Source organism: Notothenia rossii, assembly GCF_949606895.1.
Source record: "Notothenia rossii genome assembly, chromosome: 1".
Lineage (NCBI taxonomy): Eukaryota > Metazoa > Chordata > Actinopteri > Perciformes > Nototheniidae > Notothenia > Notothenia rossii.
Genome location: NC_136912.1, coordinates 52,198,856 through 52,225,321, shown reverse-complemented (window position 1 = coordinate 52,225,321; position 26,466 = coordinate 52,198,856). Strand labels below are relative to the sequence as shown.

General features: G+C 40.3%; 1 protein-coding gene and 2 long non-coding RNA genes across 7 annotated transcripts in view; 1 reads left to right on the top strand and 2 right to left on the bottom strand.

Annotated features, from left to right (window-relative positions):
* Positions 1-7,418: 7,418 nt before the first annotated feature.
* Positions 7,419-26,466, bottom strand: part of LOC307033776 — a 36,845-nt gene continuing 17,797 nt past the window's right edge. Inside the window, exons 1-5 of one of the 5 annotated variants that reach the window (XR_013806639.1) lie at positions 10,231-11,952; positions 10,060-10,128; positions 9,253-9,396; positions 9,084-9,156; positions 7,420-8,738 (exon numbers count right to left, since the gene is read on the bottom strand). This is a non-coding gene — a long non-coding RNA (uncharacterized lncRNA). Of the gene's footprint in view, positions 8,739-9,083; positions 9,157-9,252; positions 9,397-10,059; positions 10,129-10,230; positions 11,953-26,466 lie in introns of those variants that run through there. The other 4 variants (XR_013806640.1, XR_013806641.1, XR_013806642.1 and 1 more) reach the window with 4 other exon arrangements.
* On the top strand, positions 13,148-17,080 carry LOC307042639 (uncharacterized protein). Its single transcript, XM_079686632.1, has 4 exons — positions 13,148-13,514; positions 13,690-13,783; positions 13,914-13,981; positions 15,942-17,080. Exons 1-4 carry the CDS (start codon positions 13,322-13,324, stop codon positions 16,682-16,684), a joined length of 1,098 nt encoding a protein of 365 aa, XP_079542758.1. The 5' UTR covers positions 13,148-13,321; the 3' UTR covers positions 16,685-17,080.
* Positions 16,658-21,936, bottom strand: LOC307042711. The gene is made up of 2 exons (XR_013809220.1): positions 19,605-21,936; positions 16,658-18,615 (listed from the first exon to the last, which is right to left on the bottom strand). It is a non-coding gene; the product is annotated as an uncharacterized lncRNA (long non-coding RNA).

The window sequence follows — 26,466 nt, the reverse complement described above, 5'->3', positions numbered from 1 at the left end:
AACGGGACAGCCCCCTGAGAACTAGGAACTGGTCCGCAGACCTCAGATTCCAGAGAGATGTCCTATCTCTCCTTGAATAGCCCAATATTACAGATATAATTTGTACGCCTTTTAAGGACTTGTAAAATGTTGTCGCTGCAAAAAGAGTCACCATTTGGAATGCAATTCATGTATACCATGTCTTTCAAAATCATTTGACCTTGTTCGTTCTTAATGGAAATGTGCTTTTGTACTTTCTCTGGTCACTTATTAATTTTGTTCTGTTTTGTTAATGACATAACTCATGTTTACTCTGGCACTGTTGTAATAACAAATTAAAAAAATTATGAAATGAAACAGTGAGGTATGTTTTGTTTTTAGGAATAATTTGTATTGTATATGATTGTATGTTCACAGCAAATTGTATTGTATGCTAGACAGACAACAGGAGAAACGCATCTTCCAGGTTGCACCAAAGTTTAACATCTCAGTGCCGGATCAGACTAGAACCTAACCCTCAAAACCTAGCTACAGTTAGAACTTTGTTTGGATTTCAGCGCATGCGGAACACCAAGGAAGAGGGAACATGAAGGGGGAGATTGCTCTATTTGGAACAGTTAATAACATTACATTAACGGAAGTGGTCTGTAACTGCCAACATTAGTCTGCTGCGAGGGGCTCTGCAGCATCGCAGGGTCTTCTATATAAGAACACTGAAATCAGTACAAAATCACAGCGGCTTACACAGAGAGAGAGAGAGAAAAAACAAAGTCTTAGGTCATGGTGGCTGCAATGTTATGGAGAAGCTCCGATACATGCAGGGACTGGATATGCCTGGAAAAATTAGAGCCATCACTGCAAAGCTGTCGTTCAAAATGAAGACACAATTGAGTTCATGGCATAATGGAAGCACCCTATTACAGAGCACACAACTTTGGTCACATTCATTGAGTAATGTGCCTGAATTCCATCTGGCCCTCTGTTTGGTGACATAAAGCAGTGGTTCCCAACCTTTGTTGTCTCGTGTACCCCTTGAGTTGGTCAAAGTAACCCCTCACTCATCTGTGATGAATAACCTACCTTTTTTCTTGTATTAAACCCTTTGTAATCATATTCCACCCAACTGCTCCTAAATGACAATCACTGGTATAACTCACCCTTGTTACAAATGCATTTAAACTTGACATTTACACTTATGAGTGGAAAATAATAATATTAGGACTCACTTCTAGCAGTTTCAACACATTTTGTTAAGCGCTTTTAATGAGACACTTAAGCTTGCTTGTCTTTAGAATCTTTGTTTTTTCTGGGGGCAAGACGCCAGGCTTCTGAACGTTTATCCCCAGAAATGTTTTGGGTGGAAATATATTGCAATCCCTAATAACTTAGGCCCTGCATCCCCTCAAGTACCCCTAGGGGTCTCCGTACCCCCGGTTAGGTACCACTGACATAGAGAACCATTATCTTCTGTTACTGGGATAAAGGAGCTTACATCAGACCCAGGAAACACTGAGAGCTTGCTTCCCCACCTCTGAAGTCGCTTTGCTATTCCAGCCCTAACCGACACTCCATTCAAATTTGAAGAAGGGGGTGCATGCCTTAAACATATATATGTGAGGCTTTGTTAGTGCAATTTATGGCTCACCAACCTTAAATGTTAAAACAGAGAGAGATCAATAAAACACAAACACAGAGATGGTTGAGATTAATTATTATTCAGTTGTGCAACAACAAATAACAATGGGGAAACATTTACCTTGCTTCTCAGCAACCAATCGCAGAAATGCCCCCAACCAGTAGCAACAATCACACAGTATAGCCACTGTAATGAACACACACACACACACATTTGATCTTGCAGCCAACCACACAAACGTCACGTGTTTTTCTCTCTGAAAGCTATACTAGTGGTATATTATATACTATAATGTGGTGACTTTTCACCACATGTTGAAAAATCATTATCTCATGACGTCTTTAGGAGTAATTAACCAACAAAGACTTAAGTGTATTATCTTTGAGTAGCCTCTCGTACTTCCCATGACCTCGGCATCAGCTCACTTAAAATGAATGCATCTATTGATAATTCCGAACGACCATTGTCTCTCTAACTCTGTGTGACCCAACTCAATAACACACATGATAGCTTACCATGTGACCTTAATGCAGTGGTTCTCAAAGTTGGGGGCGCAGAGGCAGGGGCGCGAGAGACCGGGACGAAAAATGGTTATGAAAAAAAAAAAAAAAAAGATGAAAGAATAAATAAATCATAAATTGAAAAATTATTGATTCGAATATTATATGATGCAGTACAGTACTATTACATCTGTGTCTCTGTGTTTCATTAAAGCTCGGCTCTGTGTGTGTGTGTGTGTGTGTGTGTGTGTGTGTGTGTGTGTGTGTGTGTGTGTGTGTGTGTGTGTGTGTGTGTGTGTGTGTGTGTGTGTGTGTGTGTGTGTGGAACGAGCCATTTTGTGTGCGCGAGCGAGAGCGCACCGGTACTGGAGATCCTTGTTGTTAGCTTCTGGTGCTAGCGAGCTACGAAGGAGTTTTTTCAACAACAAAGTGGAGGAGAGTCCTCTCCTGTCAGACTGAGAGCCTCAGTGAGCTAAAGGACTCTCTCAGTGTTATCTCAGTGGGTCTCAAACGTTTTGGTCACCATTTATGTCAACAATTATTTCAGAGGCACACGTTTATATGATCATTATAGTTATAAAAAAATAAAAGAATAAATGAAAAACAGGTATGAAATACTATATGACAGCAAAAAAAGAATAAAGTTTAAAAGGGGAGTGATTTGTAAAATATCCATAAAGAAATAGTAAATCTGTTTACAGTTCTGTTTCATATAGGTGTTGAGAGAGGTATCCATAGGTCTCTTCATTTTGCTCTCAAAGTGCACCAGATTGATGCTTTTAACTTCAATATTTAAAAATAAATCTTGCCGGGGGAACATCCCCCCGGACCCCCCTATGTGAGGTCCACACACCACTTTACCCCTGCTTAATAGCACTTTACCCCTGCTTACACCTATATGCCGTGAGCTGATTATCGAGCCTTCATTGTAACAGTCGCGGGTACATTGTGTATTTGCGTGGGGAGTGTTGCAGTAGAACATAACACTGTAGCGACCGGTACATTAATGGGACAGCAGATAGCTTACACATCTTCCGACGCAAACTGAAAACTCATCTCTTTAGACTCCACTTCGAGCGATAGAATTACTAACAAAGCACTTATATACTAATAAAGGGCTGGCTTTCTAAATGCCAGTTGAGTAGCACTTGAAATGTTTGGCTCTATGAAACCTGATGTACTTATATGATTCTGTTTTCTTAAAGGTTGTATCTTCCTGGTCGAATGCACTTATTGTAAGTCGCTTTGGATAAAAGCGTCAGCTAAATGCAATGTAATGTAATGTAATGTAATGGGAAACCGTAAATGTTTGAGCACCCTCTATGAAACGTCAAGCTACCCCACAGCACCCCCAAAATAAATCTCTGGCGCCGCCACTGAGCCTGAATATTTGTGTTGGGGGGGCCCGACATTTTTTTTCTCCAAAGGGGGGGCCTGACAGAAAAAGTTTGAGAACCACTGCCTTAATGAATATGTCAGAAATACGCTGTAATAAGGATTCTGCCATAACAGCTTTAATACACTTTTTGCTATTAAAAAGACCTACGTATATATACACGATGGACCTTTATTAATCCATGTGGGGAAATTCAGTGGTTCAAACAGCAACAGGGTAAGGATGACAAACAGGACAGCACAGATTCACACAGGTTAATACAATTAAAGATAAAGTCAAAAATGAAAATGATGAAAACTATGAAATAACAAATTAACTAAAATGAGCATACATATTGGGTCATATATACATATTAGATATATTGACATTAATGTGTGGAAACAGTGTGTATTTATGTCCAGTAATTGTGTCACATTTTTGACCCCTTGTTGTGCAGCCTGATGGCTACAGGCACAAAGGACTGTTCGAGGCGCTTGGTGCTGTGCAGAGGAGGGATGAGTCTGAGGCTGAACATGCTCCTCATCTTCACTAGCTCTGCATGGAGGGGGTGGGAGGGGTTCTCTAAGATACTGTCGAGCTTCCTCCTCGTACTCCAACTACAGAGCTAGCCTTCCTCACGACTTTTTCAGCCTGTCAGTGTCCCTTTTGTTGTTGTCTCTCCCCCAGCACACCCCAACAAAGAAGAGCCCACTGGCCACCACAGACTGGTAGAACATCTGTAGCAGCCTCGTGCTGAAGGACCTGAGCCTCCTCAGGAAGAACAGCTGTCTCTGCCCCTTCCCGAAGAGAGCTTCAGTGTTGTCACTCCAGTCCAGTTTATTGTTGAGTCGCACTCCCAGGAACTTGTAGCTGTTCACCACCTCCACCTCCTCCCCCCTGATGGTGATGGGGGTCAGAGGCCTCTTCCTGCTCAGCCTGAAGTCCACCACCAGCTCCTTAGTCTTGCTGATGTTGAGCTGGAGGTGATTGTTGTCACACCAGCCTACGAAGTTCTCCACCAGGGCCCTGTACTCCTCCTCGTTGTCATCTGTGATGTAGCTGTCGATCGAGGAGTCATCGGAGAACATCTGTAGGTGGCATGAGCCAGAGTTGAAGCGGAAGTCTGAGGTGTAGAGGGTGAACAGGAATGGTGACAGCACAGTTCCTTGGGGGCTCCAGTGTTGCTCGGCCGCACATCAGACACGCTGGAAGCAGGAGACGTGCCAGTGTCCTTCCTAGGCCCTGTCGAGTTGTCCTTGAGCAAGGCACCAAACCCCCAACTGCTCCCTGGCTCCAAACAGACTGGCAGCTACTTTGGTGTGTTATCTCTCTAAATGCATGTGCACGTGTGCACCTATACCTGTGTGTATTAAAGAATATAAAACAGAGTGGAAAATTGACTTTAATAACGGTTAATCTTAAGGTTAAAGTACATTGTAATATAAATATACATTTGTGGTACCACTCGCGGTGAAGGAGTAGCAAGCCAATTGGCCGATGCAAAACGAAGTGCACGTGCTGGAGTGTATGGTTTGACCAAGGCCTGGCTGTGGGAAGGGGCTGATCCATCCACAGCATGGTGGGCCAGCACCAGGGTCCGGAAGAGGATGGCACAGGTGGAACAGCCAGGAGGGAGCTGCAGTAGTGAAGGTGTGAGAGGACCAGAGCCTGGACCAGGACTTGCATCACCTTAAGGTCAGTAGAGGTCGTATCCTTCTGATGTTGTTGTTGTATCTGCAGGAGCCATGTTAGCAGTGAGGGAAAGTTTTTTGTGTCACACTGAGTCTTTGCAGTCTGGGCGGAGGAAACAACACCGGGGCTGATGTTAATAGAAAGGTCAGGTATGGGAGAGTCCTTACCTGGAAGTCTCGACACTCTAAGACGAAAACATGTGCAAAATAGAGTGGCGAGACTGAATTCTGGTTAAGTTTGAGTAAGAAAACGGTTCATGACATTTTTAGAGATATGGTCATCGAAAGTTTCTTGATTCAAAACAATGAAAAGTAACCCACAGTTTAGCGAGCATTGACTTATTGCTGACCGTGAAAAATAATGAAATAAAAGGGAAAAGGGAAGTAAATATTGAGAAATGTGCTGGAATTGATGACAGAGCAAATGCCCTGGCTATATCTTTCGAAATGTTGGTCTGGTCACCACTTTTGTCCCACTTCAATTATTGCCATGTATTACACACTTCATGGTTTCCAGAGAACAGCACTTCTGTTCTGCAGTATCATTATTTGTTATTTGTTTTCTTCTTTACTTGCTTGTAAAGCGCTTTGAGCACCAACAAAAGCGCTATATAAATGTAATGTATTATTATTATTATTACACAGCCATCATGAGACGAGGGATTTCTGCCTCTGTGTCCAGGCACATTTACACTTCCTCAATCCCATTCATTGCCATTCACACTTTAGGGTTAGGTTAGGGAAAGGCGTAAGTGCACTGGCTCTCGGCGATAAAGGAATGCTAAAAAGTTATTGATTTTCTTAACAAATTGTCCAACAGTGTCCTTAATATAACTGGGGTAAAGTTTACAGAGTGGAATAATGTAATGGTCTATGTATATGTTTCTGATCCGCAGTCCCTAACAATGGGGCGGCCAACCGGAACAACAGATGGGACCGTCCATGCCTCCAAAGGTTTGTGGATTTTTGGGAGGAGGTAAAGGGGTGAGGCCTGGGCTCAGCTGGACCATCCACGTATTGATTTTGTTTGCCAGTCAGATTTTTTGTTTTATAAAGAGTGTCTGGAATGGTCCTAACTAGTGTTTGAGTCTCTGATTGTAGTGATAGTGTTAGCAGTTTATAATATGTCTTGTTGACTTCCGGTGAGGGCAGCGCCATGTAAAGACGGAGTTCTGTTGGGCTCCTCATGGGAACAACGACTGTCAGAATGTTGCTCTTTTAAAAATACTTAAATTGACTCCAAATAGATGTACTCCTCGAAACCAATGAGTCCCCTGAGATAAGCTATTTCACACTATGGGTAACAATGAAAGCATATGTAAGGGGGCAAGTGATATCTTATAACTGTTGAAACTAAAAGGAAATCCAAACAAGCTAGAGAATTGATTGATAGGATTAAAGTGATTGACTGATTACATTCCATATTGCCTTCGGAGAATCTTTACAAGGAGAGAATTTCGCTTCAGACAGGATTTGATTCTCTGACCAATGGTGATACTGCACTGAAAAAAAAAGGCCGTTGGATTAACATGATTTTAATATGGAAACCGGTTGCACACATTAAAAACATGTGTACTCAAAACTATTCCATTATGTTAAAGACACACAACTATGTTATGTCAAATAAACATGAAATTGTTATGTTCATTTGAATATTTCCTTTAATATAGGTATATTCATTTACCCTATGTTTAACCAACATTACTTTTTTTTGTTCATTTTAGGCTTTTAATATGCTCAGTATATTTAACTTGTACCTGTTAAAGCAACATGATTTCTTTATTTAAGCTTCACTGTAAAAAGTCTGTTGGACTTAAGTAATAAAAAACATGGAGATCGGTTGCACACATTAAAATCATGTGTACTCAAAACTATTCCATTATGTTAGAGACACACAACTATGTTATGTCAAAGAAACATGAAATTGTTATGTTAATGTGAATATTTCCTTTAATATTAGTTATATTAATTTACTCTATGTTTAACCAACATGACTTTTAATGTTCATTTTAGGCTTTTAATATACTCAGTATATTTCATTTGTACCTGTTAAAGCCACATTAATGTTTTGTTTAAACTATATGCTATAGTTTTCTGTTTAATCTACCTAGTGCTCAAGGGGTACATAAGATTATTTATTTCATGTGAATAGAGGCATGTTGTACATTCTTCTACAGGATCCATCCTAATCTCTTATATCTACAGCATTTATCATAATCTTTAAAAAAAAAAAAGTAAATAAAGACAAACACATTTCTTTGAACAACATTTATGTATTTTTCTCAAAAAATAAAACAATATTAACAACCACCACACATCCAGATGAGCTTTTGGTGTTTCCATCATGCAGCCCCAGGAGAATTAACAAATACATTGAAAATAAAGAAATTGAAGAAATTGAAAATGTTTGTGAGACATGTACATATACATTATTGTGTTAGAACACAGCAAGCAAGCTTAAAGGAAACTATTCTCCCGACCAAAATAAATGTTAATTGTGCCAAATGGCAAAGAAAGGCTTATTTTTGTAACTCATTCATAGTAAACAATTAACAGAAAATGTCAACGCCTAGCCGAAAAAAGGAAATGTTCTTGCAAATCCATTATTTAAATAGTAGCCTGCCAATATGAAAGGGCACTTTAATACAAAAAAGCAATGGCATTGCTTTGGAAAAAATACATGAAAGTATAATAATGGCCTGGTTTCTCACCACATATGCACTAAAGAAAGTATTACAAATAAAAACAAGAACTGACATTTTGAAGTTAGTAAATTAGTACAATTAGTGCAATTAGTACATTCTGAAACACATGACAAGTGGTACATTCTGAAAACACACAACCCCAGGAAAAACCCACATTTCTGAACCTCGCCAACCAAGCAAAAAGCATGAGCAAAGGAAGTGCAAGACAGTTGTATCGATGAAAGTCCAGTATGAATGCTGTAAAAGTGCACAATGGTCCATGGCAACAGCTCACTCAAATAGTTTGTTTTTAAACGCTTGGGATTTCTTGGAGAGCATGTTGCCGTCTAGCTCCATTAACATTTGCTGGAGCACTTCGAACGTACACTTCAATTTAGGGGGGTCGTTCAGGTTCATTGCATACATTAGTCCAAACAGCATGGTAGCAGCTAATGCAATGTTGTCCACATCAGTTAGTTGGCTACCTGTTGGTCTTCCAGGACAATCTGTCCTCTGGTCTCATCTGTCCTCTGGTCTCATCTGTCCTCTGGTCTCCTCTGTCCTCTGCTCTCATCTGTCCTCTGCTCTCATCTGTCCTCTGCTCTCATCTGTCCTCTGGTCTCATCTGTCCTCTGGTCTCCTCTGTCCTCTGGTCTCCTCTGTCCTCTGGTCTCATCTGTCCTCTGGTCTCCTCTGTCCTCTGGTCTCCTCTGTCCTCTGCTCTCATCTGTCCAATGTTCTCATCTGTCCTCTGGTCTCATCTGTCCTCTGGTCTCATCTGTCCTCTGGTCTCATGGTGGAATTGTGTTTGACGACATAAAGTCGCACTGTAATCCCCTGAATGGACCGCAGAATGACGTCTTCATCTTCTGCCTGCAGAGTGCACAGTCACAAAGGGAACAGAGTGAGATCTAACAAATTAATACATATATATACCCATTACTAAGTCCCTGTGTTTAACAACTACATTTGGTCAGATTTCAGTACTTTTAAGCCTCCTTGTGATCTGATATACTCCTGTCTGACCTGATAAAAAATGTTTCATTTCCTGTATCCGTTTTAAATTAAAAGCCCCCTAGCTTTTCAGTGTAGTCTGGCTATTAAACAAAAAACAGGGATGTTCACATACTTTAGGCTATATACTATGTGGTGTTTCAATAAATACATATTTTAACGCCCAACAAAAAAATCAAAAGGTCAAATATTACTTCTACTGACCACAAACTCTCTCATTGAGGTACACACACAGCCCCTTGAGAAGACAATCCCGGCCTAAATCGACATCATCAACCTAAGTGAAGGGGAATAAGAAAAGAAAGAATATTTTGCTCAATGAAATGTGTACACTATTGACTCGATGTGTAATTTCTTTAAAATGAATTCTTACTTGAGTCATGTTTGACATAATACAGTTCAGACGCTGGCCTATCTGTCCTCCTCTCTTCTCAAAAAACTTCTGAAGTTTGTCAGATAGCACATCCAGCTGAGAGAGAAATCTTGATTGGAGGGGCAGGGTTGTTATACGCTTAAACTCCACATTTATCAAAGAAAACAAAATATCACAGTCATAAAAATCATGAAATCATTTCATTTTCTAATGATGTTATGATTGTAGTTGTGTGCTTGCCTCAAAACGATGCAGAGAAACTAGTCCATGCATTTGTTACTTCAAGGCTAGCTTATTGTAACTCTTTATTATCAGGGTGTACCAAAAATTCAGTTAAGTTGCTTCAGCTGATTCAAAATGTATTGACCAGAGCACGGAAAAGGGACCACATTACTCCTGTTTTGGCTCTATAGTGAGAATAACTTTTTATATCAAGTACGAACAACCAGGTTAGACTACATTAGATTTAATTTAGTTTACGTTTTTTTCCAAAGCGACTTAAAATAAGTATTACTGTAATATAAGACTACATATAAGAAACACCCTTATACTGTAGCCATTTCAACAAACAAAACATTATCACTTTTGTGAAGGAGGCTTTATCACAGAATGTTTGGCTTTTGCCTCTCACTTTCTGAATAACTTTTGCCTAATAAATCAGAAAATGTGTATATCCCTGCAATGTTTGCAGTATGTAAATGTTATGAATAAAAATTCAGAAATTGTCAGACTAATACCAGTTTTCAATTAGTTAAAGATCAAGTTTAAGTTAGTCAAGTAAATCACACAAAACATTTGAATACTCACCATTTACTACAGAGCCTTTGGAACAATGTTCAAAGGAAGGCTGAGGTCAATCTTCTAAATACCAATTACCTATCACAGAAAAACATATTTGAAATTATTTCATCATTCACACACAAATAAAACAAAAATGTTCTGCTCCTTAAAGGCGACATTTACCATTTAATTATGTACCTTTAAGTTAATATGAACCGACTTCGGCCGAGATGGGCGCCTCCAGTGTAAAAAGCTACAGTAGCCTATACTAATGCAATGAGTACAACTTTGTACGGAGCCATATAATACACATCAGCGTTGCGAGCTCATTTCCAATGGAGACGTGCACTGCAGCAGCGCGCACCGCTCGTCATGTGACGAGGAACAACCAATCACAACCGAGAAACATCTCAACTTCCCTAAACACAAGTGTAGGGCAAATATGGAAGATAAGTTCATTTCACAGCGGGTGGATTGTCACCCTTACTTGATCTGTCCGGCATGTCCCCCATAATCATGGTATGTGCACCGCTGCTAAAATGTAACACAATCATTAATATCCTCCACTTTCCAGTATCGCTTTCCGGGACACACCACCACACACAATATTGTGTCTCTGTTTTGATCTGTGTGTATTTACGGTATTTACATGAACACAGAGCGGATCAAAGCAGAGACATAAACACAGTCTTTTAGGGAAAACACTGCGGTCCCACAGACAATATTGTATCTTAAACAATCAACACCTTAAATGGGTAAAGATGGTCGCTTAACGTAAGGTAGGCCTACAACCTGCATCAGCGCCCTTAAAAGTCGGCACCAGAGTAGACATGCAGAGCCGGACCGACGCAGTAAAGTTCTACACCGCCTGACAGCAGACATGAAACAATCATTTAAAACAAGACGTAGCCTATAGACATGCAAACATGCCGCAAGCTCATCCATCAGATATGACTCCCCCTCCCGACTGAGCTCGGTTTAATGTGCATAACTTTGAGCAAGGTTCATAGTTTTAAATATTGTAAATCAAGCAACTGTCGGACTTACGCTCTACAAATACTCACAGTATAAAAAAACACGCTAAACACAAGTCAATCAATATAAACTCACCTTATGATTTTCATGGCTTTATCCTAGCTAACACCAGTGAATGACAATGTTTACAAATTGACAGCTGTATTTACGTTGCTCGTTGTAACGGCAAATGTGAACTCTGCTTTTTGCAAACAATGCGTCTTGTGATAACCTGTAACTATGATGAACATTTGATGACATTAAATAACTTTAATTAACTTTTAACTTGTAGCGATGTTCTCGGGACAGAACCAGCTTACTCCTCCGATGCGGGAAGAAAATATGGTAGGACCCCTCCCCCCCTCCTTTGTCTAAAAAAGAAAAAGCTTCACATTTTTAAAAATAAATATATTTTGCAATTTTTTTCTGCTTTACATCTTGTCCATTAAAGTGCCATATTGTTCAGGTTCAATTACGAAACTATTAAAGTACGGGTTTGAGTCCGACCATATTAATTTGTGAATAAAATATTTGTAACTAATAATTACAAGCTGAGTAATCGGCTGCAGAGCAAGCTGCTGACGTATGTGCTCAGTTACAGAGACAAACATAACTTTTTTCTTATTTCTTAAGATGATTGAGACTTATAGAACGCAAACCCCTCAAGATTAACATAGTTCTACATGATTGATTCATGTTTCGACGAGAAACATGAGTAGTTATATTCATCCCGGTTCCATCACATTAGTATTCATAAAAAGTGACAGGTCACAACTCCCCCCATTATGCAAATGAGCTAAGTCCCGCCTCCCCTTTGATCGAGGTGTGAGATCTCAAGTAGGTGTGATATCCCAAGTAGGTGTGAGATCCGTCGATAGGAGGGGGGTGATGTGTATTCACAGGTGTGAAAAGCCCCCACTGTTGCGCCTTATGGTGTATAATAAAAAATGTTTCAATCACATTAGTATGCATAAAAAGTGACAGGTGGGCCCGCCCCCATGTGTGTGTGTGTGTGTGTGTGTGTGTGTGTGTGTGGTGTGTGTGTGTGTGTGTGTGTGTGTGTGTAAGCCTGGCCCTTCCCCCTCCTCCCCCCTTCCTGCCATCTTATCACTAGACAGAGGGGGGGGGGGGGAGGGGTTCTCTCTAAGACACAGTGTCTGTAAAGGTGGGGGAGACTGTCTCCCCCCTTCCTGCCATCTCTCTCTCTGTTTCTGCTGATGTGTAAAATATACAAAATAACGTTTTATATACTTACTCTCTTGTTAAAAGGTGATGAAGTTTGCAGCGTAATCCAGCCATCAGTGTTCTAGTTTTAAGGTTTTGCATACCTCAAAGTGTGTCTAAAAGTATCTTGGCAAGAGAAAAAAGCCAAAATCCGCCTAGGCCATTAAAAAGAAACCGAATTCCACGTTTTACAAATGAACAGACACAAATGCAGACTTGACTACTTGGCAGTTGATTAAAGCAGATTTGTCCTTTTTCATCTCTCAAAGGTTTGGGTCCTGTTCAACAGTGGGTACAGAAATATATTCAATATACAGTCATTTGTACGTAAAGATTTTTTAAGTTGTAAGCACTTAGAAATATACATTTGATTGCATTTAAAGTGGCTGTAGACAACTTATCATAATGAAGTAGTTCATTGCACACATTTGTAATGGATGTAAAATAAAGACGACATTAGCATTTAAATTGGCTCCCTATAAGACTTGCTTTCTCTATGAAATTATGTCTGGCTCTGAGTAGTGTTCTCCCTTTCACAATAAAAAGCCCAAACACAATACTTTCTGAATCACTGCAGGAAGTAATGTGCTAAAATGCAAATACAAATAGCTTACAGTAGCTCCCAATTAGTTGAACAATTGGAAAACCGCAAGGACTGTGGAAACACCTACTGGCAAAGGATTGTGGATGCAAATTATGCAAAGAGGAAGAAAAAACATTCTATCTAAAGCTATATAACACAATCTACGTATTGACAGTATGAGTACAACAAAAACAGTATGCATGTTGATGCAAACGACGATGTTCAGTAAACGATCAATCAAAATCTAAGGATCCAATGTATTTTTAAATGGAGCAGAAATAGAACTAGTCTCCCAGTTCAAGTATCTTGAACAGGGAGTGTCATATAGACCCTTTTACAGCCGACGTCATCAAAAAGTTGCGCGCGCATGTGGGCAACAGAAGTGGTGTTGTTTTCAAGCAGTTCTGAATGACAAAGACGAGGTAGCAACTGGTTAGCAAGCATTTACAAACTGTACCCAGCATCAACATGTCTGGTTGTTGCGTATACGGTTGTACGAATCGCTATTCCACCGGCGGACTAAAGTTTTATAGGATTCCGAGAGGAGCACAACCATTTCAGAGCAACCGGCGGCGTCTGTGGCTGCAGGCGATTAAACGTGTGGACTGGAATGAGGACATAATCAAAAATGCTCGCGTCTGCAGCGCCCACTTTATATCAGGTAATGAGATTATCTAGCCTACTCTTTGATTTTACGGGAGAGCCTTGTTTACATTAGTGATTGTCTGTATGATGTAGAATAATAATCAAATGCAGCTTAAGTTTGATAAACTGGCGTTAGATTTGCCTAGTAGCTTGCTAGCCTAAACAAACGTGTTTGTGTTTTATTTTTGCAGGCGAGGCATCATTGGACTCTAGTAGTCCTGATTTTGTGCTATCTGTGTTCATGTACACAAAACAAAGCCAGAACCCAAATGCAAAGATGGGCAGGTAAGATTAGAGTTGACATCCTCTCAGTCGTTTTTTGTTTTGTTTTCCTCTCTTGCATAAGCTTTGGTGCCTACAGCTGCTGTTTTGAGATATGGATTAGTCTAACTATGCATTTCTGCTGTTACTGTAGGTACCATAGGAAAAGGAGGAGAGCTGACACTGCAGCAAATCAACGTGTTACTTCTGAAACTTGTCCTGGTATGAATATATTTATGAATATACAGGACTGTCTCAGAAAATTAGAATATTGTGATAAAGTTCTTTATTTTCTGTAATGCAATTAAAAAAACAAAAATGTCATACATTCTGGATTCATTACAAATCAACTGAAATATTGCAAGCCTTTTATTGTTTTAATATTGCTGATTATGACATACAGCTTAAGAAAACTCAAAAATCCTATCTCAAAAAATTAGAATAGTTCCTCAGACCAAGTAAAAAAAAAAGATTTATAACAGCAAAACACAATCAAACATTTGAAAATGTCCATTAATGCACTCAGTACTTGGTTGGGAATCCTTTTGCACGGATTACTGCATCAATGCGGCGTGGCATGGAGGCAATCAGCCTGTGGCATTGCTGAGGTGTTATGGATGCCCAGGATGCTTCAATAGCGGCCTTTAGCTCATTAGCATTGTTGGGTCTGGTGTCTTTCAGCTTCTTCTTCACAATACCCTACATATTCTCTATGGGGTTCAGGTCAGGGGAATTTGCAGGCCAATCGAGGACAGTAATGCCATGGTCAGTACACCAGTTACTGGTGGTTTTGGCACTGTGGGCAGGTGCCAGATCATGCCGGAAAATGAATTCCTCATCTCCATAGAGCTTTTCAGCAGACGGAAGCATGTAGTGCTCTAAAATCTCTTGGTACACAGCTGCATTTACTCTGGGCTTGATGAAACACAGTGGACCAACACCAGCAGCTGACATGGCTCCCCAAACCATCGCTGACTGTGGGAACTTCACACTGGATTTCAAGCAACTTGGATTTTGCTCCTCTCCAGCCTTTCTCCAGACTCTGGCGCCTTGACTTCCAAATGAAATACAAAACTTGCTTTCGTCTGAAAAGAGGACTTTGGACCACTGTGCAACTGTCCAGTGCTTCTTTTCCTTAGCCCAAGTCAGACGCCTCTTCCGTTGTCTTGAGTTCAGAAGTGGCTTGACCATGGGAATACGGCTATTGTAGCCCATTTCCCGGACACGTCTGTGAACAGTGACTTTTGATACCTGGACTCCAGCTTCAGTCCACTGTCTTTGAAGCTCCCCCAAATTCTGGAAGCGACTCTTCTTCACAATGCTGTTAAGGCTGCGGTCATCTCTCTTGGTTGTGCAGCGTTTCCTGCCACATTTCCCCCTTCCAACAGACTTTTTGTGGATGTGCTTTGAAACTGCACTCTGTGAACAGCTTGCTCTTTGAGAAATTTCTTTTTGTGTCTTACCCTCCTGATGGAGGGTGTCAATGACGGTCCTCTGGACAGCAGTCAGATCAGCAGTCTTCCCCATACTTGTGATTTAGTTTACTGAACCAAGCTGAGTGTTTTTCAAGGCTCAGGAAACCCTTGCAGGTGTTTCGAGTTAATTAGACGATTCAAGTGATTCGTTGAACACCCTACTAGTATACTTTTTCATGATATTCTAATATTTAGAGATAGGATATTTGAGTTTTCTTAAGCTGTATGCCATAATCAGCAATATTAAAATAATAAAAGGCTTGCAATATTTCAGTTGATTTGTAATGAATCCAGAATGTATGACATTTTTGTTTTTTTAAATTGCATTACAGAAAATAAAGAACTTTATCACAATATTCTAATTTTCTGAGACAGTCCTGTATGAATATATCATCTTATAATTAACTGATTGATTGTCAGGGTTCCCACCCTCACTGAAAGAGTCAGTGTGCTCCTAGTGTGTGTGTGCTCCTGCCAGGCCCACTGCTCCAACTGCTATGTATGTCTGTGTGTGACGTTCACACTGGCCCCTGGATGGGTCAAATGCAGAGGAAAAATCTCCCCCTGGGATCGATAATGTATCTTCTCTTCTGTCATGGAAAAGTTTTGAAAATTCATTGGTAAAAATGTGTGAGAAAATGTGTGAATTGTGAACTTGTTTGCATTGGTTGCAGCACATGCTAATTTTTCACTTTTCTATATTAAAGCTGAAGAGGATATCCCAGTTCCAAAGAGAGAGTACGATGGTCTGAACCTGAGATACAGTCAACTTCAGGAGGAATATGTCAACCTGCGACAGGAGTTTGACACACTACGAGCAGAAAATGTAAAGCTGAAAGAGGAGCTGCAAAAATCTACATTCTCCTACACCACTGTTAAGTGCAACATTGGACAATTCATTTTTCTCACAGGACTGACCTCTGTGGTCTTTGAGTGGCTGATTACAAAAATGATGGGCAGCGTAGAAAGAATTCACAACAAACTTACAGTAGAGGACCACCTATTGATTATATTGATGAAATTAAGGTTGGGCCTATGTAATACTGACTTGGCTTATAGATTTCAGGTATCAAAAACCACCTTATCAAATATTTTGCGGAGCTGGGTCCCTGCTATGGCCTTGGTCCTCAAGCCACTCATTAAATGGCCAAGTAAGGGTGCAGTACTTAAAGATATGCCAAAAATATTCAAGCGCAACTTTAGAAGATGCCGGTGCATAATAGATTGCACAGAAATGTTCATAGCTAGACCCAGTAATCTGACTTCCAGGGCCCAGACATGGTCAAACTATAAAAACAACAACACCATTAAATATTTGATCGGCATCACTCCAGCTGGTGCAATTTCCTTTCTGTCTCCTGGGTGGGGTGGACGGGTTTCAGACAAGCAGATCACTAAGGAGTCAAGTTTCCTTTTTGGAAACTTTTGGAGCCTAGGGATGAGGTTTTAGCAGACAGAGGATTTCTCATCAGAGATGAGCTTGCGGCCTATGGTGCAACCCTTCGTATCCCTCATTTCACAAAAGGAAAGAAGCAGCTTTCTGCACAGGAAGTGAACACATCTAGACAACTTTCTCGTGTGAGGATCCATGTAGAGCGAGTTATTGGTCGGTGGAAAACTTTAAGATTTTACAAACAGTTATTCCTTTGTCGCAGGTTGACATACTACATGATGTTGTTATTGTATGTGGTGCCCTCACAAACCTCTGTAAGAGTGTTGTTCCCAAATTAGTTACACATAACCATGTATGACTTATAAAGTGATTTTACATTTGTAAAACATGTATATAGGCCTACTGTACTTAAAACTTAATGCATTTTAATAAACCTCCCCACATTGGCTGCCACTGGTGTGTCTAATGGTCCTTTACCCCCCAGATTATCTCAACAATTCAGAGTGCAGTATCACATTTATTTGTAATGTTGTTACTAACAAAGTTTCATTCCATTCAGGTGGCATTAAAGTGCCACTAAACATTAACAACATAAAAAGTAGGAGTATATACAATATATTATAATCAAACTGGTTCTGTATGTTGTAAACAGTAAATAATAATTTTAGGTCGCAAATTATCTCTATGGATACAAATATAGCATTACAGAATAAAACTTAAAATATCTTGTTGCACTGAAGTGCATCTAGACACAGCTGTCAATAACAACATCAAATGTAAAGAAAAGGCTGATAATGAATTAATTGTTTCAACTGTAATGCAACTTTAACAACCAGGGAAAGACAATCCATAACCGACATCTAACACCATATCTGGTCTCCTATCACAATACAATACATTATATTGCCCACTCCTACATGAAGGCATTCAAGCCTCAACTCTCAGATATGTCCTACATAACCATGTTGCTGGCTTCCTTTTTATGTGTGCACAACTGTAGTGAATGTGGTTGTTGCATTTGACACAGATTATCATTTTACCAAAATCTGGTCTTTCACAGTATTCGCAGGCTCTCTGTGACACCAAGACAGGATCATGTCTTCTTGTCAGTAATTCAGGCAACACACTCGAGCTAAAGAACTCATGTGCTTTTGGCAAAGCCTCCTGCAGAAACTCTTCATTTCTTAGGATACGTTGCACAATGAACTTCTCCTTAGTCCACAACACAAAGTCACAGTAGCTAAAACCACACACAAACATGTGAAGTTGAGTTTGATAGTAGTATGTGTGTGAATGTTTCAAAGAGAATGACTTGTCCAGACAAAACTGCTTGTCTTCTGTACATCCTTGAAGGCTATTCCTGTATTTGTAGGGACATTTGATCTCTACCACCCCTTTGCCACAGCAGGTACATCTTGCTATCCCATCTGGCGATGATCCAAGTTGTGTCTCAGAAGGTTGCACTACTAAGCCACATGAGCTGATGCTGAAATCTGGATGGCTTTGGGACATAAATGCAGTGTAGGCTTGTCTTGCCGTTTCCTCCATGTTTTGACCCCAGAGCACAGATGGGACATTTAACTTTGTTTTGTTGTACTGCATTATATCATTTAGGTATGTTTTGCTGATCTTGTCAGTTGTGGCTGCATGGTGAAATTTGGTGCTTGTGATCCGACCAGCCCTATAGGTGGGCCACTCATTTGACCTTGACTGTTTCCGTGTCACAAATTCCAGTTTCTCACATTGTTGAGGTTGTAGTGTAGTTTTTAGTTTGTGAAATGTATCCTCACATTTCACCTTCATTTCCTGTGGTGAGAGTTCCCGGAGTGTTGCATCAAATAAAGCAGTCAAGGGCTCAGGTAAGTCTGGATGCTCCTCTGAATCAGTGTCAGACGATGCAGTGTCCGTGTCACTGTTTTCCAGGCTCGTCAGCACTGCAGCACCTGGGTTCACATCCCGCAGTTCCCGGATGTCATCATCTGTCAACACTGATAATAGAGCAACAAAAAGACACAATTAGTGTGCTGCATAATGTTCACATTTTAAGAATAATGACTGAATTATTCTAAAACCAGACCAGTTAAGCTGTAGATAACAAACAATCGAATTTCTAGAATCAGTAATCTGAAGACAAAAGGACAGACATATTCAAACTAACATCACAAATGATACTGAAACTATTCAAACTGAGCGTGTATGTTTACAAAAAGTCATGATGCCACGTTGGTCTGAAGGCCTTTTCATCTCTGCATCACCAAGTAACACCTTTCTCAGGCTACATTATGGTGTCAAAACACTGAGGAGAAATCCTGAGAATTAATTAAATGCACTATGGCAAAAGGAAACTTATCTAGGCTCTGTCAACTATTACATGCCTCTGGGTGTGATACTATTCTTCCTAGCAGATGTTGAAGCTGCTGGAAGTTGCCTGCCAAGCCTCTTTGGTTTATGGAAGCTGATTTCCCTCAATGGAGCTGGTCTGACTTCTTTCCTGCTGATGTCTTTCCACATGCACACTCCAGAAGTAACCGCTGCTTTCTCTGTCCTTCCCATCCTAACATAGAGCTCAACTTTGAATAATATTGCAGCTGCATGGCTGCAGCACGACCCAAGCCTGAAATTTCACAAAATCATAATAAACATACTGGGCTTGAAAGTAACATTTGCTCTCAGACAAATCTCGGCTCTGGCTATGAAGTAGGTAAACATCTAACTTACTAGACATGTGAGTATCCTAAGCTTAATCAGGTTTTGAATGTAACTGAATGATATTGGCTGCTGACATTTTGAACCCTGTTGTCACTGTGTTGTTGTTCATGAAAATGTTAGTTTCAAACCCTGGTTATGATGAGAAAATTACAGGGCAAGGCATACGATTTTTGATATGGAAAGGAGAGTAATAGCCAGCTGAAAGGACAGTAACACTCCCCTGAACTGTTACCTACAAGCCCACAACACCAAATAATAGGCTACTTACCCCGCCATACAGGTGCAATTCGCTTTGAGGACGTAGTTTTCTCGTTGGTTGATTATGACCCAAGCCTCATACATCGTTGTCTTGTGTCCTTGTCTTTGACTAGGGAGAATTTCTGATCTCAAAATACAAAACTCTGAGTCTATGTCATGGTATTTGACGTTCTGTACATGACCAGAGACAACGTATTCGTAAGCATCCACTGACTTATAGGCTCGTAATTTCTCTCTGGTGTACACGCTCGGTTTCTCAATTAAATAGGTATATATATCTGGCCACTGTATATTCGGCCACTTGCTAACGTCTTCAACCCACTCATCAATAGAACACGGATCTGGAAGTCGGACACCATTTGTCAAAGTCAACTTGTTAAGGTAACATTCACGATCTTTAGTTGATAATCCCCTTGCGTAGCTTGACAAGCTGTTTATCTCTGCCATCCTTCTGTTGCCACCATGCGCGCGCATACGTTCTTACGTCATCATTGTGTACAAACTAGGGCCGGGACTCGATTAAAAAAATTAATCTAATTAATTAGAGGCTTTGTAATGAATTAATCGAAATTAATCGCATTTTTAATCACATAAATATTTGACCTGAGAACAGTGAGAAGCAGTTTTTTTCACATGGATTTTAGTATACCATTGAACAATGACTGAATACATAAGCTTAAGCAACAAAACATTGTTTATTTTTTTCAAGGTGGGACTTAACCAAGACCAACAGCAAAGTGCAATTTTTGCCATAAAGTGTAGCAATAGCATATTTAGGAATATAGTAAATTTCAGAAATTCAGGTAGCCTATAGGTAGGTAGACCTTCTGTAAACTATAACACTTTGTTTTTTAAGTAAAACACAATACTTTCAAGTACATTCAGAACATTGGAAACCCTGACTATTGGAAAACATCTCTCTGTTGCTTCAGAGGCCATAACAGACTTTGTTGATTTACCAACAGTTGATTTAAAAAATCTAATCAATTTCAGTCCAACTCTCTCAATAACCTTGGCCAAAACAATAAACAGTTCAACATAAAGTGCCAGTTGCACCAACAACGTAATAAATAGTTCAACATAAAGTGTACCATTTAAAATAAAATAAAAAAGTGCCAGTGATTGACTTCAATCCCTCCTATTCTTCCAATATCCTGATGAAAAACAAAATCTCTCTGTTGCATAGGCCACTGTTTGATCAACGCGAATTGGGTGTGGGTCCTTGTACTCCGAGTCGGGCTAACGTCCACGCTAGCTTCCACGCTAGCTGCTATATGTTTTGCATTGAGGTGATACTTGAGGCTTGATGTGCTGCGGTGATATGCAAATTCCTTTTTGCATAATTTGCAAACAACCGTGCTCTTATCGACGCTTCCATCCGTCCGTTTTTTAAAACAAAATGTCCCATCCACGGGGCCAACCAAAGCGGTCTCATCAGCTTCTTCGTTCATGTTTGACTATTGTTCACTGTGGTTTGTTGTTGTCTGAAGTCATGAACGTTAGTTGGTGCTCCAGTATAATCTGTACCCCTGAAACTCATCCAGTGAGAAACGTTCCGCGGTGCAAAAATAAGTGCGATTAAAATGCGTTAATTTTTTTAACGCGTACATTTTTGTGTAATTAATTAATTTTAATTAACGCGTTAAAGCCCCGACCCTAGTACAAACACAAAAAGGGTCTATTGGACTCGCACTTGACTTTTTAAGAAACATATCCAGAAAGTATCCAATACCATTAAATTCAAATTGCAACATTTTAAACAAATTAGACCTTTTCTTAACTGTCAATGCTGCAAAGTCATACCTCCACTGTATGATTCTATCCCACATTGAATACTGTTTTACAAACTGGTCGTTTGCTTGTGCCACACACCTGAAACCCATAGAACAGCTGTTCAAGAGAGCTATCCAGGTGTTTCACAGAAAGCCACAGTCATACCACCACTGTACCATCCTTGAAAATCACAATGTCTTGAGTTTTTGACAATTTTAAGCCTTTTAAAAGTATGTGTTTTTAAATAATATTTACATGGGCTGGCCCCCCTCCCCTTTGGGGAATTCATCCACAGAAAACACACTGGACGCAGTACTAGGTCGGAAACCAGAGGAGACTGTGAAGTCCACCACAGACGGACCACCTTTGGACAAAATGTCCTCTCCATTAAAGGCAGCTCATTGTGGAATAGCCCCCCAACGGAGATACGGGATTGTCCCACTCTCAATAGTTTTAAAGGTCAACTTAAAGAATGGTTGAGCAACAAACAGACGTGTAATCACCGCTAAATAAATGCACTTTAACACAGGGGTATCTCCTCTTGCACTTTATGTAGCGCTTTTATCTTATCTTGCACTTTATATATCATAGCTGCTACATTGTACTGCCATGTGGTAAATGCTTGTATGCTGCTCATGCTCTTTCTGCATATCATGTATTTATTTTTGCTGTATAAATATATATACAGATGGAGCACTGAATTTCAGACTCCAGCTTGCAGCTTCCTGCCTACGACCTGCCAAAGACCAGTATAGAGGAATGTTAAGCCCTCCCACTATCTTCCAAGAGGGCGTTGCCAGATTTTCAATTTCAGGTTTTAACCAGGAGATGGCGCTTCATTCACAAATACAGAAAGACAAGTTTCATGGACTTTCAGTTGTGTTTTGAAGAGCATTTGAACACATCAATATTTTAGATCAGGGGTACTCAAATACAAATCTTAAAGGTCCAACATTTTTTTTTCAATAAGACAAAGGTCCGTTTATTACGGTCATTCAAACTTTTAAACAATTACAACAAGATTCTTAACACAAGGTTGCAAAAACAAAAATAATCTGTATGCAGCAGTTTTCCTTGTTATTGTGTCTGTGCTCGATCCCTCAGGGTCGCAGTGTAAGAGCTGCAGTTATGAATAAAGGCAGCCGCACCCTCTTTCATTCAGCATTCCCATTATTGCTTTATAAATGTCTTGCCCCCTTGTGTGTCCGCTGAGGTTCATCAGGCCCAACACATCTTCAACAAACCCCCCCTTTGCCTCATCATAAAAACTCACAAACACCAGCAACTGAGCATTGTCAGTGGACTCATCCACAGCTAAGGAAATGCACTGTGCTTTTTGTATTCCATCACAAAGCTGATTCATCAAATCACAGGCCAGTATTTATGTTCTTCTGGTTGCTGGGGAATCTGAGAGGGGGATTTGCTTGACCTGTTATTTCCTCTTTTAGTTTGCCTTCAAACATGGTCTCCATCACTTCAGTCATGCATTATTTTATACTTCAGTTATGATCCAGTGGAAAGCCCTTACGTGCTGGCCTAGTTCAATCAAAGAGGTTACTTTCTGTTGGCTGGGCAGTGTAGTTTTACACACCGTCTTATTTGACTTTCTCAGGATTTAAAACAGTTTTTGGGGGGCAGACCCCCACAAAGAAAAACATATATTTACACACGTAAGGTCATCATCTTAACAGTTTTGTATGCTCATCCGTGAGCAGAGCATCAAGTTGACATGTCTATTACAGCTGAATGCGGCGATTACCATCTTGTTCAGCAAAACGCCTCACACACTGATTAAGATCAACAGCTTTAGTGCGTTTTGATTCAATGCTGAGTACAGCCAACCTGACAGGCTCTTCTCTGTCATTGCAGACCGCAAATACCTCATTCCTTCAGTACTTGGGTCCGAATGCTTCTCGTTTTGCGCCGTAGGCTACCGTTCAAATGAAATCGCCGCCTATCATATTTCCAAGCTCGCGCCAGGGCCGGGGGAGGGGTTACAAGGCGTGCGTCTTGTGCTGCATTCACTTGTACTCGGACATGAGAGACTTTCTCTTATAAATGTCCGATGAGCCACAACTTTTCTTTCAAAAACAAAGCTGCCAACTGGGGTGGCAGCTGGGGTGGCAAGGCCTATTTTGAGGGTAGCAGTTGCCCCCCCAGTAGGTGAAACTAGGCTACTAGAGCTCTAAAGTACAGATGCAACTAGATGAGCCGTTAACTCTCGCTCTGACTTTTTTTTTTAAACACACGCATTTTTCCCACCCGCATTCCGCGAAGACCCGCCCTACTGTGCCTCTGATTCGCAGACTGTTGGTGGGGGAAAACAACTCTGACGGGATGCTGAATGGGATTGGACCAATGTGTTGACAGACACACACAGACAGTGGAACAGTCGGACATGCAGAGCGTGGTTTGTTGTTGGACACAGCGGAACATTTTGACTCGTTGCGTTGTGGCGATGTCTCGCATATGAAAAGTATAATTTGCTCAGAGTCCAGAGACAGTTGTGGTTCGGTCCGGATCCGGACCGGAGTCCGGACTTTGAGGATGCCTGTTTTAGATCAACTAAAGTATATCTAATCTTGTAATTCAATAATATATAGTCTTTATATATTAAATAATCATAATTATAATGTAAATGTTTACATTACACTTCTTTATTTGTTATGCTCATACTTTTACCTTTACAATCGTTTGCTTTAATATGCAGTATATTTTTTGTATATTTTTGTGTTTGCTTCCTCCTGCTCCCTTTCGGACACATACTGTATGATTTATTATTATTATTAATATGAAGATATTATTAAGATAAGATAAGATGTTACTTTATTGATTGAACATTTTAGTTTAGAATGTGCTGTCCCACGGTAATTCAGAAGGCTCACAGGTCACATTCCGACCATTATTTAAAACAATAGGTGCTTTCACACCGTCTACAGTTTGATTTGTATAGAGGGAGCTCTGTCAGTTTTCGAATTACCCATTTGCTTTCGGGGAGCCCTATTTTTCAGTGCACATCCTGCTACTAAATATGTCACACGCACGCTCTGTTGACTGGCGCAGCAGCGCGGATGCGATCAATTGCTATAAAAACACTCTTCTACTTATACAGACGGTGTCACTATGCCGGCGAATGTGGCCGTTGTTGAAGCCTCTTCAGGCTCCGCATCGGCAGGACTCTCCCTCGGTGTGGAGCTGTCAAGCTCGACCCTAACGCCGCTTACAGCCGGCCAACTAAAAGTTGTTTTCCGTTCACGTTGTCATTTTTAGACTCCTTCGCTTCTTTGCTTGTGAATCCAAAAGCTGTGACGCTTGGCTGTTTTCGTTTTGCCATATCTTTTATTACAAAGCCAGAATTAAAAAAAATATCAATATGAACATTTCAAATACCGCGCTGGCATCACCGTCATAACCATAGCAACGTAAGTAAGAATGCAGCGCCCAGACATATTCACAAATATAAAACAAATATTCAGAAACTGTAATGAACAATAACTATTATTTATTTCAAGAACTGTTATTTACAGAAACTCAACATTTCTAATCTGTGTGACACAAATATGCACGATTGTTTTGGGCTCCCCCTATTTATCTCAAAGTCAGCCTTCAGGGGAGCTCCCTCCCTCTTCGAGGGAACCAAGCTCCCCCTAGCTCCCCGCCATTTCGAACAGTGTCTGTGGCTGAATGGCCAGCGATTAGGTGTGGCGCATTTATCCTAGGTGGTCAGAGCTAACTGCCTGCCGTCAGATTTCATTTAAAAAACAGATCTGATTTTAAGACTATTTCTGCACTCATAAAGAATGATAAGAATATAATAATGCGTATTGAACTGGTTTAATTAATTAGTGAGTTTATTTAACATTAGAACCGCCAATCGGGTCAATTTGTGTGATGTGTGTTGTGTGTGTGCAATGTAACTTTTTTTCAATAAAATATTAAAGTCTCCCAGTCCCTGACTTTTCCTGAAAGTGTGTTATGTAGCACCCTATGTTGTTAAAAATTGCATTCTAATAGCGGGATTTGACGGGTTTAGGTAGGCCTATACAAAAACCTCTGGCGGTTCTAGTGTTAAGGTAATTAGGTACAGTAGAAGCCCATTTTTATCAGTAACGAATTTAGCAGTTGAACATAAAAGTCAACTAACTGAGGGTCACTTGCAATGACAGTGTTGTGTCTAATTGTAAGCTTGTTACTCAGAGTAACCTACAATTAATTTAGCTGCTGGAGAAGAAAGATCAAGGGGGGAGGGGGGGAGAGAGCTGTGGTTGATGGGCCATTAGTTGTGTAAATACACAGCTGAGAACTGCCGACTGCAGACTGTTTAAAAAACGGTAACAACGGACTAATTTTCTTAGCGGATGCATGTCAATTTAAATCAATACATACAACTATTTTTTAAATCAATACATACAACTATTTTTTAAATCAATAAAAACATTTTCTAAATCCATAAAAGCATTTAAATTAATATTGGGAGTCATGTCATGTTACTTTGTTGAGAATGTGGCCGTGTAATAAGCGGGATAATTTGCAGCGACTTGTTCCTTATGGGGAAAATAACACCCGTCATGTGTGTGTAGAGGTGTGTGTGGTTAAAACACTTTCATGAAGTGAAGGAATTTCCTCCTATAAAACAGCTGTGGGCAGCAGTGAGTGTCACGGACATGAATTCATAGATCGAGGCAGTCTGGTGCACACACTCTCCTGTCCTGCCAGGCGACACGCCCGTTCTAAGCCGTGTCCCTCACTCACATCCCAAGCATCCCCAAAAAGTGTATTATGTTGTTACATCTCAGATGTTATGTTTCAGTTGTGCTCTGTCTATGCTCAGTGATGCAAACTTGTCACCTTTCGGCGAAATTCGCCGTTTGTGTGATTCATGTAGATCTGCAATAAAAATATTTTTGGGGTATGGGGGGGTCTGGCAGTGCTTGAATTGGAATAAAAAAGGTGCCAGTACTCTAAATCAGCAACAAGTATTTGGCACAAAGTCATAGAATATCCTATAATGCTGGTGGGTTTGTCTCTTTACTGTATATTTTAGAAAGGCTCACTGTACTTAAACAAAATGACTCAGGGTGCATCTGAGATTAGAGGGG

What these genes read in the sequence shown, in the direction of transcription:
- LOC307042639 (XM_079686632.1), top strand. Translation starts at nt 13,322, where the DNA reads ATGTCTGGTTGTTGCGTATACGGTTGTACGAATCGCTATTCCACCGGC. An exon ending in CAGCGCCCACTTTATATCAG is followed by an intron (nt 13,515 to 13,689) that starts GTAATGAGATTA and finishes TTATTTTTGCAG; the next exon opens with GCGAGGCATCATTGGACTCT. An exon ending in CCAAATGCAAAGATGGGCAG is followed by an intron (nt 13,784 to 13,913) that starts GTAAGATTAGAG and finishes CTGTTACTGTAG; the next exon opens with GTACCATAGGAAAAGGAGGA.